Source organism: Sinocyclocheilus rhinocerous, unplaced genomic scaffold (genome assembly GCF_001515625.1).
Source record: "Sinocyclocheilus rhinocerous isolate Xijiao unplaced genomic scaffold, SAMN03320098_v1.1 scaffold360, whole genome shotgun sequence".
Classification (NCBI taxonomy): domain Eukaryota; kingdom Metazoa; phylum Chordata; class Actinopteri; order Cypriniformes; family Cyprinidae; genus Sinocyclocheilus; species Sinocyclocheilus rhinocerous.
In genome coordinates this window covers 834,801-857,197 of record NW_015653490.1, presented here as the reverse complement: position 1 = coordinate 857,197, position 22,397 = coordinate 834,801, and the positions used below count along the sequence as shown (strand labels likewise).

The 22,397-nt window shown below is 36.7% G+C and overlaps 1 protein-coding gene across 1 annotated transcript in view; it reads left to right on the top strand.

Annotated features, from left to right (window-relative positions):
• Nucleotides 1-22,397, top strand: part of LOC107716425 (catenin delta-2-like) — a 316,783-nt gene that overhangs the window by 5,673 nt on the left and 288,713 nt on the right. Inside the window, exon 2 of the mRNA XM_016522876.1 lies at nt 20,940-21,073. Within this exon, the coding sequence (XP_016378362.1) occupies nt 20,945-21,073 (129 nt within the window). The 5' untranslated portion in view covers nt 20,940-20,944. The remainder of the gene's footprint in view (nt 1-20,939; nt 21,074-22,397) is intronic.

Below are 22,397 nucleotides of genomic sequence, written 5' to 3'. Positions count from 1 at the left end.
TAGTCGTGTGTTTATTAGTCACGTTGAATCAATGAAAGCCGTTGAATCTTCTGTTTATTCAGCTGCAGCGATAGGCATTTTCTGGGTTTCTTCTGCGAGGCGTATTTGGAGTTTCAGCGCGAGAGCGCCCTCTGGCCTTTGGATGGAGATTTACTGCTGACCACAGAACCGTTTTTCACTGAAAAATACGCATGACAATCGCAGCTTCTGTCGAATCGCGATCTCGATTCCATTTCGATTTATCGTGAAGCCCTACTATATGGTATGCAAAAAACAGTACGCCAGAAGAGTATACATAGTACCGTATTGGTGGCGCCACCTAGTGTTGTGGGTGTATTATTGACATGTCAAAGTCTAGACCCTGAATATAAGACGACCGCATTTTTTCAGATGTATTTCCAAGAAAAAAATATCGTCTTATATTCGGGACAATACGGTATTAGAAAAACAGTAGGTGAAAAACTAGGTAAAGATAACTTACTACTACTGGTGAGATTCTGAAATGCGCATTTGATGGATACTTTACATTTGAGGTCAGGAGAGAGGATTTGTAAATGGCAATGAAGCCAAGCAACTGATGCTGCAGGTCACATGACCATATGGCGGATGTAGTACATCCAAATTTCATTCATACTACCATAATCATACTATATAGAACATACTTTTTTAAGGGTCACAAAGTTCAAATTCAAATGTAGTACAAATGTAGCAAAATGCGATTTTGAACACACCATATAAGTGAGTTATTGAATCATTCACCCAACCAATTAGGGATGAAACATAACTGCTGTGTGTACCTCTGAGATGTGGTTGATGCTGCCGTGGCTTTCTTTTGAACTATTAACTTTTTCAAAAATGGACCTAGCAATATTGTCTAAAATGTAAGTTACTCAATTTTAACTTGTTGTTTATTGAACTGCTGTGTAAAAGCAATATCACACTCATTCACAGTCTCACTTGGTGCTTTTAGTGGTTGTTAGATGTTCCATTATCTTCCTGGGAGAATCCTACATATGAGACATTTTTCCTTACATGTGCCAACTTATTTGCAATCTCATATTTCAGATCTCCCACAGTTCTGCCTCAAATATCGCTAAGACACAAAATAACTGCAGACACAGTTGTCAAGTACGGTACTGTCACAAGAAAAATGTGAATATATGGTCATCTTGTTCCTAAAGGCATTATTTCATACAAGGTGGATAAGTGTGAATTTGTCAGGGAGTTGTAAATAGATAAACAGGACTGTTTATTCTGTTTTCCAAATCAAGGTAATGTAAGTTGGATGACTTGATCACTAGCCTTTCTGATTGTTTTTTTAAAAAAAATAAAATTGGAGGTGCATAAAAAGATGTTGGAGATGTATGGAAACATAGTATATCCCATAATCCTTTTGAATTTGGCATTTTTAATGCTTTAAAAAAGTATCAGGATGCTTTGTTGAGGTTAACATATAGCTTTTCTGCTTGTTTAACTCCACATTCCTGGTGTTTTCTTTATCACACATGATAGAATGGTTGCTTTATATAGTCTTGTTTTCATGCTGTGGAGGGAAATAATTCTCTGACCGACTGATCCTCATTTGCTGAGTCAGTGGAGTCTGTGTGTGTATGTGTGAGTGTCTCTCACCGTATTGATTTTTCTTTTTAGAAAGGGTCTAAGAATCAAACAGTAAACACTCGCTAGGGAGAAGAGGGGGTTAATCGTACGGCGTGGATTCTCTTCCTTCACAGCTAAAACCCGCCAAATGCCATTGTCATATCATGTTCCTGAATATGCCCGCATCCTGTCAGTGCGTTGCACCTCAGCTGCTTTGCACACCTTGAGCAGAAAGCGTTCAACACCAAGCCTGCTATTTTTAGACCTGTATTTTTAGCTGTGTAGAAAAGTAAATCAAATGCATGGTTGGACTCCACCCAGCGACATCTTTGATTGACAGATGGGTTCTGCTCATTGAAAAAGATGTCTAGAAAGGATAGGAGATGAATATGACAAAGCAAGGTCTCCATCACTCTTACAGTAATTTTACGCACTTTTGTTTTTAAATTATGGGATTGAGGTAAGCGTCACATGGTATACTATTATGCTGATGTGTGAAGCTTTCACAAAAATTGTGAAGACATGACATAATAAGGGGAGAGTGGGGTAAGATGTGCCCCTTTTAATTTTGTCCTTTAGGGAATGAGACATGAGACCAGACTAGCATATTTTAATACAATATAATCATATGTAATATATTTTTTTTATAATGTATTATACAAACTATATATGTGCATATATCTATAAATTTTATCTCTATATGATATCTCTCATTTCTATCAGTTCGTGAGTCATTACAAAGGCGTTGGGCACCTGCAGGTTTAGTAGCAGAAAAGATGACCGCAGACCCCTTTTCCCCAGTAGAGGGTGCAGTGACTGACTGATTACCCCAACCTTCTCTGGGGTGCTGGCTGCAGAGTCACGCTTCACTGCATGTAATTATCAAGGATGAAACCATTTTCGGAGTGTTTGCCTTTTCCTTCCCTTCTGATCCCCTTGTGTCATCCCTATCCAAATACTAAAGTGCTACTTGATAGAAGGGCCACCAATTATGTGGCCAACATTCAGTGGAAACAAATGAGACTGGATTTATAGTTAATAGTTGCATGTTACAAAACTGTTCTTGTTTGGAATGGAACATTGTGGGCACTGTTCTTTTTTCCAGTTAGTGTCACTTAAGTAACATCTAGGGTCGAATAACTTTCGAAAAATTGCATTGTATTTGAACTAAAAAACAGTGATATTATGCATGTGTCAGTGTTGTTAAATGCAAAATATTGATTTAACTACATTCCAACTATATTAAAAGCAGGGTATGTAATTTCTTGCAAACATAATGACTGTTCCAAACACTTACCCCATGGTTAAGACATTATTATGCCCAGCCCAGTTGACTGCTTATACAAACAGTTCAGTTTGATGTCATTAGTGGCACAGAAATGACACACTTCACCTTTAACTATATTCTAAACATCGCAAATGTTGCTATTTTTAAACACGTTACTATGATTCATGCAGAAAACAGGATGCTATCTCAAAATAAGTCATACTGATTTATCTAACTTTTCTTTTTGACTGACTTATGCTACGTTTACACTAGTGCGTTTTCGTTTTAAAACGGCGTTTTAAAATGAAAACGATCCTTGTCTACACTGGCGTTTTCACTGCGTTTCAGAAACGATCTCCATCCACACTACACAACCGAAAACGCATGTCACATGACCATTCATGCAGGTACAACAATGAGCATAGTGTTATTGTTTACACGGTCGTCAAGGATATGCAGAGCGAATGTGGGCAGCCATGCCATCGTTTTCGAAAGTCTCTGTTTTCGTCCTTTTACACTGAAACGCAACCCCAGAGTTTTCAAAATAAAACGGGATCTGCAGCATTTTTTAGAGTCTCCATTTTCAAGGGTCGAAAACGCTGGGGTAGTGTAAATGACAGGCGTAACCGTAGCAAAAGTTATGTGTTTTAAAATAAAAAACGTATTAGTGTAACCGTAGCCTTAGTTAACATCTATACTCTACAACAAAGTTCTTAAAAAGACAGTTCACCCCAAAATTAAAATTCTGTCATTATTTAATCATACTCATATCGTTCTAACAACCGGTATTAACACAAAAGTTTGGTTATTAAATTAATTAATTTTATAATTAAAATTATATTTACATTTTATGCAATTAGCAGATGCTTTCATCCAAAATAACTTACAATAGAGGAGCATAAGCAATTAATCACAGAGCTAACTGTATTCGCAGTATTCAATGCCACATTTATTAGAAAGCTAGATTAGGAAACAAGATGGAACAGATGAAAAATACAGAGAAGAGACAGATTATTTTTTTCCTCCTTTTGCATTGGTATAGGATTGTGGAGTGGTCAAGTGCTCAGCTGCTTCATGAAAGTTTTGATGGTTCCAGCAGTTCAGGTGGAGGTTGACCGCTCATTCCACCAGAGAGGAGCAGAGAGGGTGAAGGTGTTGGAGAGCGACTTTGTGCCTCATTGTAAAGAAACAACAAGGCACCACTTATTCAGGAGGGAGCATACATTTGTGGTATGTATGACTTTTGTACTTCATCTCAAGAGTTTCACCAGAGGAGAAGGTCATCTGTGAATAATGACTTGGGTGACTTTGAGCTTTAGATTCTCGCCAGAGCATGAGGGGTGTGAGATACGCCAGAGGGGGAGTGTGTCTCTCATGAGTGACTGCCAAAGGTGTAAAGCTGGTCACTGGGGCATCACTTGAAGCCCCTCAGCAAAGCAGTCAGCTGGAAACCGTAGCAACCATTAGCAGCGTGGTTACCATGACATCCATTCAACCAGTGAGGCAGGCTTCCTGGCTTGACTCCACTGGGAGTTGTGATGGCTGGATTTAGAGGGAAGTGGGACTAACCATTGTGATGAAAGGAGACGCAAGAGTTTTTGGCAGAGAGAATGAAGACCTAGTTCTATATAAACACCGGTGGAATGTAAATACAATTTCACCAGTAATGAAAATAATTTTCAGCTAGCTTATGCATCCATGTGCTGGCAAACTTGACAATGAATTGCTGTGTAAATATCATCAATTTGATTTTGCGGGATTTATTGGTTGTTTACCAACCTGACTCGTATTTATGATTACCTCAATCTCACACAAAGCTTCACCACAATCAATCCTTAGAAAATCAATTCTGAGAAAAGTCTGGAAGCCTTTTAGAGTCTCAGGCCATTTTCAGGCCATACTGTACTGTCTCGGATGCATGCAGGGAAGAACTATTTTGTTGAATTGGGACCATGAATGGTCCATGACCGGACTCGTATTTATGATTACCTCAATCTCACACAAAGCTTCACCACAATCAATCCTTAGAAAATCAATTCTGAGAAAAGTCTGGAAGCCACCGGGCCATACTGTACTGTCTCAGATGCATGCAGGGAAGAACTATTTTGTTGAATTGGTACCATGAATGGTCCATGACCGTGCAGTAGAGTTTAAATGCATCACAGTGACTGGTCCTGCTCCCCAGCCTTGTAATGGATCATGGGGCAGGAAGTTGTGGCGGTAAGGATTGGACAAGCAGGGCGTTGAAGGTTGAATGGTTACCCTGGACTTTCATATCCGCTGAGAGGGCACATTGGTCAGTGTTCCATGGAGATCGTAATATCAGGAAATGTTGCGGAAATTAATCCTGTTGTATGCTGTTTTTTCTGCTTGTAAGGTTGTGCTTGTTCTTGTATATTTATCATTATGTATTAATTGAGGCTTTTGCTACCTTTCATAAGTAATTCTTTCAATTTCAGTAAAGAAAATTGCTTTGACCTTTGACCTTTAATTGTGCGTTTTCATAAAACTCCAACAATGCCCTTTTACATTCTCTAATAGCTGAATAATCTAACCTTTGCATAGAAGAGAATGCATAAAAGATATTGTTATTGTTGTCAAAATGTGTTGCTGCTGGTTATAACTGAAGTTATCTGTGTCGCGGCACTGATGTGGTAAAGAGAGCGTGAGAGAGAGTGAATGTGGGCTTGTTTTGTCTCGCTTTTGTTTAAACAAGTGTGTTCAGACAGTGATAAGGAGAAGAAAGGGATATAGTGGCGAGTCAGGCTCCTCCGGTTGGGCACTTCTTTTCAGTGCCAGGATCAGGTTGACCTTGGAGATAATATTGAGCCTTATCCCCATTTGTCACGGGTGAGGAAAAACGTCTCAGGTTACTTATGTAACCATGGTTCCCTGAGTAGGGAACGAGACACTGCGTCCTCTAGGGGTCGCTATGGGGAACGCCTCGTCGTGACCCGTGTCTGAAGCATACATTGAAAAAACACCAACTCGTTGGCCGGCGACAGCCATGACGTCACTACCGGTGCGACTATAGTACAGATGGTTGCCCCTCTTTACTCGAAAAGAGAGACAAACGAGAACTGAGCTTTTTCATTGGAAAAAACTCACAATGCACGCAGATTGCGTCATGGCTGTCGCCGGCCAACGAGTTGGTGTTTTTTCAATGTATGCTTCAGACACGGGTCACGACGAGGCGTTCCCCATAGCGACCCCTAGAGGACGCAGTTCGAAGTTCCCATGAAAGGGAACAGATTATTCTCTCTAAATTCGCTGCTGACTATGGAGCCTTGATGGCCTCCCACATCAATGACGTTCTCAATCCATCCTCAATCTCAGTGCTTGTTGGTTTTCCTTGGAAATCCATGCCTTCTTGCCAGTGACTTTTCAGCTTTCACTTACCTATGTTGCTGCCTTTTAGTAATTTGGTACCTTCCTTAAAATCTGTCTATTGAATTGGAATTGGAGCTGAAAAGAAAAAGAAGTGAGAAATTAAGTGATTTCTCAAGTCAGGATGGTTGATTATTCAACAATTTGTCTAACTAGTAGTGACTAGTGAGGTCATTTATTTATATACAGTATAATTCATATATAACCTATCCTATAGTTTATATTATTTAGTGATGCCCATATATTGAAAAATCTCTCTTTTGTTATAATTCACATTACAGATTGACAGCACTGTAACCTCTGAAGCCTTTTGAGTATAAAGCAGAACTGTTTGGTCTCCATTCTGTTTTGGCATTTCTTCTACTTTCAACACTCACTTGAATTTTCTTATGCCATCATGCACCAACGAAATGAAATAATCAATGTGGTAATCAGGGGATTTAATTTAAGATTTGCTGTCTCTCACAGCTGCTAATTACCGCTGCTTATGATTGCATTGCTGATGAGAGTCACCCGTTATTATCAAGAATGGCTTATTGCGTAGTGCCACAAGAGCCTCCTTTATATTCTCAGCATGAGTTTGTGACAGTTGTCTGTAACAAACAGATTAGACACAATCTTGCAGTGATGAATGGCACAACTATTGCTGAAATGGCACTTTTTACACTGGTTTACGCTATGCTAGTAAAATAATTTCCTACCCCAACTTCTCTCGCAAAGCTTGGATCATATTGAGAATGAGATGATGTTCTAGCTGTGCTAATTTCCTAACTTTATTTTAGTCCATGTGCATTGAAAATGAGATGGAACAGTGATTAGACCAATTACTACAGCCACAGGCAGATTGCAGCAGGGTGTCCTCATGCCCACCTGCTACAGAGATCGCCCTTCCTTTGGTGCCACTCAAGACGTGATCCTTCCTGGCTAGTCTCAATCACACAGTCTCATAATCATGGCCCAGTTCGGCTAGCCTACCGCTGTGTGAATGGCAAAAACAGGTCAGCAGGGCTGCTCAAATTAGAACCTCATATGGACTCGGGTAAGGGCTTTTGATTTGTGCTGGGTTGACCTTTGTCAGACTATACACCATATTTAATTGACATGAACAAAAAAATGGCTGTGAGGGACAGAAATACAGTCTGTTCAATATGTCATACTATTGTGTTGACATTTAAAATACCTACATCTTTGCAGTAGATAAAAAAGTTGGATATGAATTCTGAATTAAACACATTAAGTATAGTGAACATTAACCTAAATCACCCTAGTAATAGATAACCCACCAAATAGTCAATTATGACAACGTAGATTTGCGCATGCTTCTTTTATGTGCCATTTTCAGTCTTTAACTCGATGTTGTCAGTAAATTAGACTAATTGGAATTTTTGTGGTTTGGCACAAAACAACCAAGCAATAAAACTCTACAGAGCAATAATGATCATTTTTCACTATTAGAACAATGCTAGAATAGTTTATTCTTTTGAGGTGTATGTATTCGATTATAGGTCTGCACTAAAGGAGGTGAAAAGTGCAATTTATGTGTTGATTATTTGATTTTGGCTGGAAATGGGCCTTGTGGACCTAGTCGATCAGCTAATTCACCCAATCAGCAAAAGCTAAATGAATTCCTGCCAGTCAGCAAATGTTTATGACCATATTTTCTGGTTAATATGCAAAATGTGCAAAATTAGTTTTCTTGCAACATCAGTCAAACGCAAATTAATGCCCTTACAGCCATGTGTCTTCAAGCCAGTTTTATATTGTGAAAAAAATTATTACTTTTATTCATCAAGGATGCATTAAATTGATCAAAAGTGACAGTAAAGATATTTATAATGTTACAAACCTTTTCTATTTCAAATAAATGCTGTTCTTTTGAACTTTCTATTCATCAAAGAATCCTGAACAGTTTATAAAAATATTAAGCAGCACAACTGTTTTCCGCTGTGATAAGAAATGTTTTTAGCACCAAATCAGCATATTAGAATGATTTCTGAAGGATCATGTGACAATGAAGACTGGAGTAATGGTTGCTGAAAATTCAGCTTTGCCATCACAGGAAAACATTACCTTCTAAAATATATAGAAAACCATTATTTTAAATTGTAATTTTTTATTTAATTTAAAAAAAAAATGTTTTGCTGTAAAATAAAGTCTTGGTGAGCATAAGAGGCTTTGTTCAAAAGCTTTAAATTGTAGTGTATTACCACTGCTATTATTATTATTATTATTATTATTTGCTTTTAATAAATTTTCCATGCTACCCATGTGGGTGTTTTGTTGATTTTTGTATGTATGGCATAGATCTTTATTCATATTTCTTGTCATCTTTTAGACCATTTCATCATTATGTACAAAGTAATAAGACAAATAGTAACATGAGTCACATCCAAGACATTTGGTAGAAACAACTGCACAGATTCATATCCCAGTTTTTCCTAGTGAGCTTAAATGTAGGCCATTCTCTGCTATTAATTGACAGAATTAATAAAGAAGCTCTAATTTCAGTCCTTGATTTCAAATGACAGGAGACAGAGCAACTCTTTACAGAAAACCTGACAATTTATTGTCTGTCACACTTCTCCACAGGATCCAAAGCCCTTTTCTGTAGAGAACTGAATTATATGTATTACTCCGAATTTAATGGCTGACATTAGGTGGAGGTAAATTGGAGCCATCAGTCACATAAGACACTCATATCTGCTGAACTTGAAGCTGAATTGTAACATTTGACAAACTTTTTCCATGTCTCACAGAATTTGAATGACTAAATTATTTCTCAATTTTAATCAAGTATTATATTTTATTGTGATCGCTCCTTGTGCATAAAAATTGAAGATTTGGATCAAAATGCCTCCCTCTTAAATGTGCATTACTGAGAGCTTTATTAAATAGAAAAATAATATTAAAATCATAATGCTTTTTTTTTTTTTGAAACTCCCTTGTGAATTTGTTTCGGTTAAGCTTGATCAATCTTCAATCAATTTTTTTTTTCAATGGCCACATGGACAATTAATAAGGTAAATTCATAAGAGATTAAACTCTCCAGATGCACACTATAGTATCTTCAAAGTGCATAATGGTTTTACAGTCTTACTTGTCTGGAAATACAGGTGAGGTTTTTAGTAAGTATGACTAGAAAGAGATTATTTTTTTCTTTCAAATGTTTGAACTGCAGTATATTTGTAGTTTCCAAATAGACCCATGCAATAAATTGTCAGAGACGCAGTCCGGCGCAGCGAACAGGAATGACTGAATATATTTAGGTATGTGGTTGCATCTCTGATATGTATTACATTTTACTAGTGAACTGAACCTATTATGATTTATATGGTGTTTTCGAGTAGCATTTTACAAAGAAAATTATGTCCTGTTGCATTACATAAGAGGGTGCTTTTATTAACTGTGTCCCACATGGCAAAGCATGATTGATAGTGATAACAGTGCATGGTACATAAATATACAGTATCTGGATTTATGATGACATATTGGATGATTTCTGTTTGTTTGTTTCTGTAAATCTGGAATATGAGTGTCCAATGAGCTGAAAAGACAAAAATAAAAGATATACTGAGAAAACCCCTGATTATGAGGGTGTGTTGCTGGTGTACGATATGGAGCACCATATGGTCAAATAGTGTGTTTGGGGCCCATTTAACAATAGAAAATATTGCTAAAAAAGGTTTGTCTGTAGTACAACTAAAATACTGCTATTATAAACTTAAAACTAAGCAGTAGTGAACATTTTCTGCCTGGAGCCTGAAAATGGAAATTCACTGGTCAGTTGTGGAAACCCTGTGTAGAACAACAACACTTTCACATACAACTGTTATGACATCCAGCATATTCTAATCACTGAAGTTGTTGCATAATTGGTCTGCATACTTCAAAAGGTCATATGCATAATGCTTATCCTTGGAAAATATGTTCTTATGCATCGATATAACTGCCAAGCTAATTTGGTTTTGTGTTAGATAAGGAAATATTTCATGTTTGGAGATTTGCATGTTTCGGATTTCACACTCTGGATCAGCACTGCAGATCTCGTGAGTGTGTGAATCAAGCATATATACTGCAATCCTCATAGATACTGTATGTTATGATGGAGAACTCTATGCAAATGCATGCATGCGCACCCTCTGTTTGCATTACAATGAACTGCTTTGTTTATCGTACACCTCCACCTGTCCTGTAAGGTCATGTCTTGTGTGCTGGGATGTAAGATCCATTATTCAGGTTTGAAATGCACTGCTGTATTTCAGACTCGTCATCTCACTGCAACGAAGGGAATATGCATTTCAATGCATGTAAAAATAAACCAATGTACAAGCCAACCCAATTGCTGATAAGAAGGTTATTGTGTTTATTCTACACATTACAAGGCTGAAATGGAACATCGGTGCGCTTATGGCATTATGACCGCAGCGCAAAGAGAAATAATAATGGCATCGGACAGTTTTTTTTTTCTTCAGAGATGCAACATTAATAGCTCTATAGATTAGTTTTCAGTTTTTTCATAGTGGCCTGTTATGCATGTATCTATTGGACAGGAGAATGACTAAAAGAATACAATACTCTGCACTGGGATGAAAAACAAATCATGAATATTTCAGGATACTCTAAACCAGGGGTTTTCATTCTCTTGATGGCATGGAACCCCAAATATGATCCTCCTTTCTAAGATATTTTACGTGTTTTCTGGAAAATCTTGTTGACTGTGCCCTTTTTTGCCCACTATTAGAGAACTGTCAGAAATATTCAAGTTAATTCGTAGCTCTTTTCCCAGATAATATCATTCAAAGTGTATTTAAAAATTGTAAAACATTTAATAAATATTTTTAAGTTAAGACATCAACTTTGACAGCGCTAAAAATACAATTTGTTGAACGTGTGATTTGATTGATCTGTATTTTTATATGTAATTTAATAAATACATTTCATGTATTTTTGGTGATTTATTTTATTATTATTATTATTATTATTAATATTATTATTATTTGTAAGCATTCTTTCCTATTGTGGACCACAAGTGGATGCTAGGGGGTCCACCGAAAATTACATTAACTTAAGAAAAAAAAAAAAGTTCTCAACTTGTGGACTGCTACCCAAAAATCATTTGCAAATCTATTCTGACAGGGCCAAATGCCATATTAGGCAGATGCTAACAAGGGCAGGTTGAACAAAATAATGCATGGCAAAATGAAATCTGACCCAGGCTAAATTAATACAGATTCACTTGCAATGTGGATAAATATGGTTTGTGTGTGGCCACAATGTGTTTTGTGCACATTTAGTGACTGCCGAGAGCATTAAACTATTGAAATTCAATTTTGCACGATAAACAGATTTGGTAAAGTGTTGGATAAAATGTAAAATCTGGGTCCTGAAGCTACACCAACTAAGAACCACGGCTTGAAAATGAACCAGGGTTTGCTTGTTGCTTCAAGGCTTGATTGAATGAGCGAATGGGAGTAGAACAGAGGAGGATGAGCCGCTGGGAGTGAGTATTTGAGAGTTCGGGTGAGTGCTGTGGGGGATTAGATGAGGAAAAGGAAAAGCAAAAGCGGGTGGGTGTTGTGGAGAAACCGCTAGGGTGGGTTTATTGTGACAGCGGCATGTCAATGATGGTTTTAGTGGAGACAGGCTGAGTTGTGCAGGCAAAATAATGTGATGTGCTGGCGCACATGGGCAGGGACCATGGGTATGGATGAGAGAGAAACTCTCGTCTCTCCTGCCTGACAACTGCCTCGTGCAGCTCAGGAGGAGGAGACGGGTGGGAGGAAGAAAGCATCCTCCTGGTGTCACTCTTTTATGGAGATGTTTCCCTCCAACGGCGCAAGCGTAGCCTAGCGTGACTGTTTGCACGGTGTGCATTGAAGCTGCTTTGACTTGGAGACTCAAGTGCGGACCTGGAGTTGTCCAACCAGCTGCCAAAATCCTTGAGTGCAAAGATTGTTGACATGTTGCTCGATTGGCCCAGAAAACGAACATTTATTAATCAAAGTATTTGAAATTATTCAACCCCCTTGACCTGCAAGACATTCTGCTGCTATGAACAAAATTTTATGAAAACAAGTAAACCATTGTAGAAAGTTTATTAATACACATTCTGAGGACATACAGTTCTAATAAAAAAAATCTAATTGGTCAATTGGTCAATCAAAAATCAAAAGCCTTTTCTGTAGTCTTTAGTGTCACATGATGTTTCAGAAATTACTTTTGATCAATTGAATACATTCTTGCTAAATAAAAGTAATATTTTTTCATGCAACAAAAGTCTTACTGACCCCAAACTAGTACATTTCCTTTACATTTTTTAATTCATTTATTTATATATATTTAATTTAAAGGGGTCATATGATGTTGCTAAAAAGAACATTATTTTGTGTATTTGGTGTAATGAAATTTTTCATAATGTGGTTTAAGGTTCAAAAAACACATTATTTTCCACATACTGTAAGTCTTAACTTTTATAAAGAATATCTATTTGGATTTGAGACTTTAGTCTTTGCAACTTTAGGGATCTTATATATGCACGAACAGCTTGTAACACTCCAAAGAGAAAGGAAAATTTGAAATTGCATCATATGACCCCTTTAATATTCAACATCATTATAATGTGAAATTGAACATTTTGGAGTGGGACTATTCTATGTTTTTCTCAAAGTGTCCTGCTCTACTGCCCAGTTCAGCTCATAGGCCGCTTTCTCATCTAAGCTGGAAGACTGAAATATCAGACCTCACCAATGAGCTCGGGCAGCCGGCTCGGAGGAATAGCAAATGTCAGATGCCCTCGGCTAAAGATGCCTTGCAAAAAATACAGTGGTAAACAGCATTTTATGTGACCAGACTGCTTTGGTAAAGAGTGTTGACAAAGTAATCATTTTGCCCCTAGTTTGTCACACTTTTTCTCCTTTGGATAATTGTAGCTCTTCACAGGGTGATGTGTGACTCTTTCTAGCTCTCGCTGTTTGTATTGTTCTGGTTTGTTTATTTGTTGCATGCGGGCGCTTGGCTGGCTTCCTGCAGCATTAACACGGGGACGGAACTCACAAGCCGCGTGGGAAGGAGGGCAGTGTGGCTGCCAGACTTCCTGCCCTGAACCAACGCTACGACATGCGCAATATGCAGGGAAATGACTGGGAGAGGAGAGTAGGAGGAAGAGAATGAGAGACAGAAAAAAAGCTGCAGATTTCCCCCTGACACTTTCAGCCCACTCCTTTGGGTTACCATGGTCAGTACGGCTGTTCTGAGAGAAGCATGGAGCTGTCCATTGAATTTTGGGATGCTTTTCATGTCTCTTGAGCATTGAATTTATTGTACTACATGAAAGTAAACAAGAATCAACATTAATATACTATATGGAAGTCAACATGAAATCAAAATAGATTCTAGTTGATGCTTATTGTGTATTTAATCAGTGCATATTATTTTATTATAAAAGCTCTTTGCAGGGTTTTATTGATTGATTGATTGATTGATTGATTGATTGAATATCCTGTGTCACTGAGAAGTAGGCTACATAACATACAGCAGTAAAATGAGTTGGAAAAATAACCTTCATGTTCCGGTAGATAGATAGATAGATAGATAGATAGATAGATATGGTTTGTTCATTTGCTTGTTTTTCTTTCTTTCTGTCTTTCTTTCTTTCTTCCTTCCTTCCTTCCTCCCTCCATCCTTAAGAAGTGCATACCTTTGCATAAGTAAAATGGTTTGGAAAAATAACATTTATGTTCCCTCAGATTGATTGATTGATTGATTGATTGATTCATTCACTAAGATGAATGAACATTACCTAAGTATAATGTTTTGGAAAAACACATTTTAAGTTTATTTATTCATTCATTTATTTATTTTTTCTTATTTATGTTCATGTGTCAGAAATGCTTTACATAAGAAATGCTTTGCATTACAGAAGTAAAATGCAAAAAGAACCTTTTTATTTGTATTTATTTTTTGATAGTGTACTTTTCAAAGTGGCTTCCCCAAAATTTCTTTGTATCTTTGATAAAGTCAGTTGCATGATTGGATTGCTTGACACCCCAGGTTGGAAATGTTAATGTTGACTCTACCAAAGCTTACACCATGATATAGTTGTAGCTTTGTAAAGCGTCTTCTTGATGGATATGTAATGTCACAGGTGGGTGTTGAGTCATTGTCCTGGTGGAGTGTCAATAATAAAGGTAGGCAGAGCATCATATTGACCTGTCATATTGAGAATATATGTTATTTTGTTTTTGTTTTCCCCCCCTTGCCTTGCAGGAGAGAAATTACAATAAACCAATTTTACTTAACTCAAGAAGACATATACCAGAAGCCTTGTCTCTCACATAGGCCCGCGGCCCATGTTCTAGCGTTTTCTAGCTTTTTCCAGCCAGGTTGGACCATCAGACAGAGGATGGATAACAACTCCAAGGCTCAATCAGTTCCTATTCACTGGCCTGCCAAACTGTTCTCGGGTTCAGGCTGGAGCAACAGAGGCTTGTTTGCCAGTAAAAGTGCCAAGCGCTGATGAGACAGAGGCACAAAGACAGTTACAACCTGGCAACCTTATTTTAGCCAGGGTGACGATGGGTCTGTCTGCACCTTCTGTCAATTGTCCAGCCCCTCTCCCTGTTTCTCAGTCTCATTTTCCCCATTTCTATCTCTCCATGTGTGACTTTCTCTTTTGAGTCCCTCTTTTTTGTGCCTGTCATGCTATAAAACCACATTAGTTTATGAAGTTTATCTTTGTTTAACTAATCGGTCTTGATTGTCTTGGCATCCTTGTCTTTTTGGAATCATCCTTAAAGTTTTCCTTATTTTTTCCACTCTCATATATAGGCTACCCCATTAAAACTGAAATTACGAGATTGATGAGTGGGTTTTAAATAAATGGTCTCCGTTCTCTCTGGCTTTTCCTGAACGTGGTTGGAGTTATTTGGGTGGGAGGGCTGATGGATGTATGTTGTCAGTCTGCATTCATAATGAGGCATCAAGCAGCTTGTTAGATACAATCAGTAGCTGCGGCCCATGAACCTCATTCGATCTGCTGTCATGTAGCATGTTGCTTCATCTGAGACCCCTGATAAGAGAGAGTGTGGGAGATGATCATTTTTATAAGGCTCGTTCACTGCTTCCATTTACAGATAAAGAACATTGTTGCTGAATAAAAACTGTTTAGACTCTCTAATATTAAAAAATAATGAAGATTTAGCTTTGAAACAAAAGAGAGTGTTCTTAACCAACATTTTTTCTTTTTCAATAATCTGTCACTCGAATTCAAGCTCTGTTCCAAAACCTAGCCTCACTTCCTACTCTCTACAAAGGCAGCTACCTGTTAAGGTATCTTAAATGCAATGACAGCTTATAAATGACTGATTTGGAACACTTTTCAAAGGCAGTGACTCCATTTGTCACACAAATAGCACTCCGCATGGGAGTTAAAATTGATTCCAGTGGAGTTTGATATTAGCATGTTGCTAAGCTAACAGCGTGGCACTCTAATAAGCATATAAATGCATAGCACTCAAAAATATTGAGATGAAAGACTTAAACAAAAACTAGAAATGTTGTCTTGGTAACTAACTGAAATCAGTTTGAGCTACAAAATATATTAAACCGCAATAAAATGATTAAAGCTATATAGATTTGTAACATTAGTTTTGAATGTTATATTATTTAAAATAATGTATAAAAAACATAAAAATATTAAAACCTTAACCAAAATTAATATACACACACACACACACACATGCATATATATATCAGTTTTCATTTTAATTAAAACTAATCCAAAATGTTGTAAACATGCTAAAATAACACAATGGCAGCTGATAAAAATCCTTCATACTTATGATCAATTAATTAAGTGTGATAAACTATCACACAAATAGACTTTTAGACATTTTAGACACACAAAGCGAGCGTTTTGTCTATGCTGGTATGGTAATGATCAGCCTAACCTAGCGCTAGTTATCTCTGCACATTCAAATGAGATAAGAGAAAGTATTTTAACATAACATTTATATTTTAAGTATACCTACAAAGACTGTGTGCCTATTTGTGTAGCTAAATGAATGATTATTATATCAGATCACTTTAAAGAATCCACACCAAGACTGTAAGTGTTTCAATAGATCATTTGTATCTTTTATCGTTGTGTTTACACTCAGAAATGACCTTTTAGAGTGAGGTCTAATTGGATAAAGTACATTTTAGTGCTTAATGTACAAGAAGAGAGAACTGTTTGCAGAATAAGGCTGACACAGGGCAATCCACTTCAGAGGCCCTCAGAGATATTTAACTGCACCATTATCTCATATTGTACCCAGGGTTTAGAAGATGGTAGCATTACCTTTACCAGGGCAAACCACAGTGAATGAAATGAGCTGTATCATTGAAAAATGCGACAACACATTACCCAGCAGCACACATTTGTTTGCATGAAAAAAATCTGCTGAGCCAAGATGGAGAAGGAGGTGTCAAAAACAGCTAGACATCAGGCAGTAGGAGAAACTTCAGCTCAAAAGTATACAGTACTTGTGTTAAAGCAATAGTTAATTCAGAAATGAATAATTTGCTCAGCCTAATTTCGTTCCAAACCCTTATAAATTTGTTTTGCTGACACAAAAGGAGAAATATTGAATCACTGTTTTACATAAAAATACAGTGAATGGAGGCTGGAGCTTTTAGGCTTCTAAAAAGACTCAAAATTACCATAAAAATATCTTAAAAGTAGTTCATATAACTTGTGTGCAATATTCTAAGTCATATGATGGCTTAATAATAGCAAAATCCTCAACTTCATTCCTTTGTAAAGATTGAAACCAAATCAAATGCAGTTAAATTCAAGAACCAGATCAGTCTGATTCTCTTACAAATCCTTTTGATTTTAGAAATGGGATCAAATGATTCACTGCAAAAGATTGATTCGTTCTTGAATCAGATGTTTCTACAGTAGTTCTCTCAAAAGGTTCTCTCAAGAGAGGTGGATGTCAAGGACTGTTCCTCACACAAAGCTGTCATACAAGTTTAGAAGACTTTTATGATCATTTTATATAACTTTTTTGGAGCTTGATAGTCTCATTCATTGTCATTATTATGGCAACCCATTATCATATCATATTTAAATCATACTGTATATCACAAAGACATAAATCACTTTTAAAATTGACTGTTTCTTGAATTTAATATTTATTAATGTCTTGTGTAAAATAATATAATAATAAATTATTTTTAATTGAAAAATAAATAATTAATGTTTTAAAATGAAGATAAGTATATCAATAAAATAAAAATAGGAGGGGGAAAAACATTTGCCAGTTGCTTTTCATTATCCATTTGTCAATCAAGTTATTAAAATAACACTGGACAGTTCACTTGTAGAGACCACCAATCAGCTTTCGGCTCTGTTTGAAGACCCACCCCCTCTCCCATGTGCCAAAGTAGATGTACTATCATTGGACAGAAAGACATATAATTTCTTCATTAAAATGGGAGCTTTGAGTGTATTTGTAGATGTAGAGTGGTATGACGGTGAGTAAATGATACCAGAATTATAGTTAATGGGAGAATTAGACTTTTAAATACAGATATTTTGTTGCGTTATAACCTTTTCTGGTACAGAACATCCCTCTGGTGACATTTAGTTGCTTATTTATCTTTTTTACCCAGGCTTCCATCAGGGCACGTTTGACTTTTTAGTACTTGAGGATGAAGACTAAGGCAATTCATTCTGCAGACTAAGCCAATCTTCCTGAAGAGAGCTGGCAGGAAGTGAAGCGCCAGTCGGTTCGGTCTTCCAATCAGCACAAAAGTTGTGGCAGATATTTCTTCACCATAGACCTTAGTCAGGGTAGCACAATATTTAATTTTTGACAGGAATAAAAATGAGGCTGTGAGGGATAGAAGTACAGTGCGTTCAATGGATGTGTATTGCAGTTTAACAACATGCCAATAGTTCAGCTAACAAAACTTTACAAAAAAAAAAGAAAAAAAAACTTCAGTTGGCAAAAACTCCATAAGCCTAGAAAAGCACTATATAAATGTAATGAATTATTATTATTATTATTAAAGCAGTTTTGAAAGTTGTGAGTTTTGTAATTGATGTGATCTAATTACTTTATACTGTATGTGCCATTGTAAAGATTATAAGTCTATGTTTTCATTTGCATACAGTTCACTATGGCATCTGGCCTAACTACAGTCTGTCCCAGCTAACAGAGAACATTCTCAGAACTTTGGAAAGAACATTCTGGAAAGGTTCTTTCAAAGTTACGAACAAACATTCTTCTAGTTAACTTTAGTAGAATTTTTTGTTCGTTCAAAGTTCTTCATTTGTGGAACGTTTTTCTGAAACATTTCAGTTGTTATTTTGGTTTGTCTAACGTTTTTTAAACGTTTCTACTTACTGGTTTCAGACATTAACATAATGTTTGCTAAGTTATACAATGGAATGCTCCCTTAAAGTTTTCTCTAACATTAAAATAACCAAGAAAAAAAAAATAATTTTAAACAAAGAACATTTTCATGGTCGACTTATTATTTCAACTTAATGGGAACATTAACAATGTTAGCACATTATTGTAAGCCTGGATTATACATTTGCCTCGCAGATCTGAGTGTTGTAGCACCTACAAGACAACTCGTCACGTTGCATTGGTCAAGTGGTTGCTTTTGCCTGAACTTCTGACTTACTTCCACTACCTTCAAAGTGCATTGAAGAGGCTTTGGGGTGAATTATGTGAGCATGTGTGAAGGGAAGAGTGGAGGAAGGTAAACAATGTGGAAATGGTGGTTTAAGGAGGCATAATCTGATTTCCAGAACGTCAGGCAGAGGCACGCTGTCGTGTCAGATGAGGCTAGTCATCTTTATTAACAAGGGAACAAAGTTGGCAGGCTTGGCCGCAGCCACCACTGAGCGTGACAAAATATCCAGCGATTGTCCTACACAACCATTTATCTTGATCTGAGTCCAGCTAATGCCTAGCTCAGTTATTATTTGGAATCTCTTTCTAATCAATACAGATTCTTTATAGGTTGTATCAATCATGTGTTTGTACATCCTGACATTTGCTCATTTGCTACTGTAAATACACCGTGGAGGTTTATGAGATAACTGAGGCATTAGACGTGACTGAAAATGTCTGACTAGCTGCTTTTGGAGATTTATAAATCTAAAATGTGTTGATTGCTTGTTTTATTTAGATCCAAAGAGGTCAGGGAGGGGTAAACTCTCAATGTTCATAAACTCTCAAACCTGGTTGACTCAGGATCAAAAGAATGTATATTTATAATTTTTAAGGGATAGTTTGACCAAAAATAAAAATTATGAAATTCTGTCATTATTTACTGACCCTCATGTCATTCCAAAACTGACTTTTATTCTGAGAGACATAAAAGAAGATATTTTTAAGAATGTTCCTAACAGTTTCAGTTCTCATTGACTTTCATTGTATCGAGAGAAAAGGAGCTAAAAACAACAAAAAAGGAACCAAATCTGTTTGGTTACCAACATTCTTCAAAATATCTTCTTTTGCATTATGAATAAAAATAGAAAGTCATACAGGTTTGGAACAACATGAGGATGAGTAAATGATGACAGAATTTTTATTTTTTTAATTAAAATAGAAATTTTGCTAAAAATGTACTCACCCTTATGCCATCCAAGATGTAGATGAGTTTGTTTCTTCATCAGAACAGATTAGAAGAAGTTCAGCATCCCATCACTTGCTCACCAGTGGATCCTCTGCAGTGAATGGGTGCCGTCAGAATGAGAGTCCAAATAGCTGATAAAAACATCACAATAATCCACAAGTAATCCACACCAAACACCAATCCATCAATTTACTTGTCTTATGAAGTGAAAAGCTATGTGTTTGCAAGAAACAAATCCATCATGAAGGCATTTTATCTTTAAACCATAATTTCTGGCCAAAATGTGAGTCCATAATAATAACACTTCCTTCAGTGAAAAAGTTCACCCCGCTCTCCTCTCACATCACAATCCACCGACATATTTGTTTAGAACTGTGGACACTTTTCACTTGTAAAAGGTGCTTGATCTGTACATATTTCACATCTGATTCAGACGAAACAAGCAATATTACGGATAGAGGACTTGGAAGTAATGGGTTGAAGTTAAAAACATCTTAATGGTGGATTTGTTTATTACAAAGCAGCTTTTCACTTAACATGACGTTAATTAATATACTTTAGTTGTGTGGATAACTTGTGGATTATTTTGTTGTTTTTATTAGTGGTTTGAACTCTCATTCTGACGGCACCAATTCACTGCAGAGGATCCATCAGTGGGTAGATTATGTAATACTAAATTTATCCAAATCCGTTCAGATGCAGTAACCAATTAATCCACATCTTGGATAGCCTGAATGTAAGTACAATTTCAGCTAATTTTCATGTTTGGGTGAACTATTCCTTTAAGTAATTATCAAGCATGTAATGTGTTAAAAGAGTAACACATAATAAAACATTAAATGCAAGGTTTTTACACCATCGGTTGAGTTCGAGAACCAGATGAATCTTGTTTGTGAATGACTCATTCTGTTTTAGGATCATTACACATGTTTTCTTGCATTCTCTCAAATATCATTCAGTGGGCACAGCAAGTCTGAACCCTGATGATCCTATGTTGAAGTCTAATGATGAAGAGTTGCTAATAAATGTATTCTGTCCTTTCCAGAAGTCATGCCAGTCCCAGAACAGCCTGCCGAAGCAGAGAATGCCACCATGCTCAGTCCAGGACTGAATGCTTCTAATGATGATGGATCTGAGACTGAGACCACCTCTGCCATTCTGGCCTCTGTGAAAGAGCAGGTAGGACTTTTAATGTCCACTGTCCCACTTCATTCATATCTTAGGCACACAGCCAAAATGTTTTTTAGTGGAAAGGTTGAATTCTTTGCGGTTCTGTCCATGATTTATCGGGAGACAGCGGTTATCTGTACACATTTGTCATATTAACTCTAGTGCTGGACCTTTTCTGTACACTTTCTGGGAGACAAAGATTAAAAGGGGAATGATACAGTGGGTATAGAAAAGAATCACCCCCCCTTTAAAATAATCACATTTTGTTGCTTTGCAGTCTGAAATGAAGACGGACACAGTTTTTGTTTTATCCAGCTGTAATTACTCAGTGCAACTTATAGCATCCAAGTGAAAGATATAACACCAACATGTCAGAAAAAAATAAAAAAACAGAATCACTGAGTTGGAAAAAGGATCACCCCCCTCCTAAAAATGACTTGTAAAATCAGGTATAGTTTATCACCTAATGGCTCACAAAGCCATTTGACTTTCAACTGTGATCAGCTGTGCTCAATTTGATTAGAGAAGTGGAAGGTATTTGGTACAACACACACCCTCCCTGGATCAGGACGTCACTCCAAACTGGATGAAAGAGTCAGGAGGAAACTGAGGCTAACAAGAGGCCTACAGCAGCTGGATAAAACAAAAACTGTGTCTGTCTTCATTTCAGACTGCAAAGCAACAAAATGTGATTATTTTAAAGGGGTGATTCTTTTCTATACCCACTGTAGATGCAAGAAAGGCCATTTTGTACGACACTGAGTGCTTGTCAAAAAGCAAATGGGTGGAATTAACTATAAAGCTATCCACAGATGTATACTAGAATTTAACATGATGTAATAATATAAATGCAAAGGCTCAAAGTACATTTTTACCTGATATCTTTTCCCCCCTCTCAATTCTTGGCTTTAACAACCTTATATATACTACAGTTTTTTTTAAGGCTCTTATGCTCACCAAGGCTTGTTCAAAAACACAGTAAAACAGTAATATTATGAAATATGATTACAATTTAAAATAACTGTTTTCCAATTTAATATATTTTAAAATATTATTTATTCCTGTGATGGCAAAGTTTAATTTTCAGTAGTCATTACTCCAGTCTTCAGTGTCACATGATCTTTCAGAAATCATTCCTATATGCTGATTTAGTGCTCAAGAAACATTACTATCAATGTTGAAAACAGTTGTGCTGCTTAATATTTTTGTAGAAACTGTGATACTTTTCAGATTCTGTGATGAATATAAAATAATAATAATAATAAAAACTCTTGAATAGAAATCTTTTATAACATTATAAATGTCTTTACTGTCAATTTTAAACAAATTAATG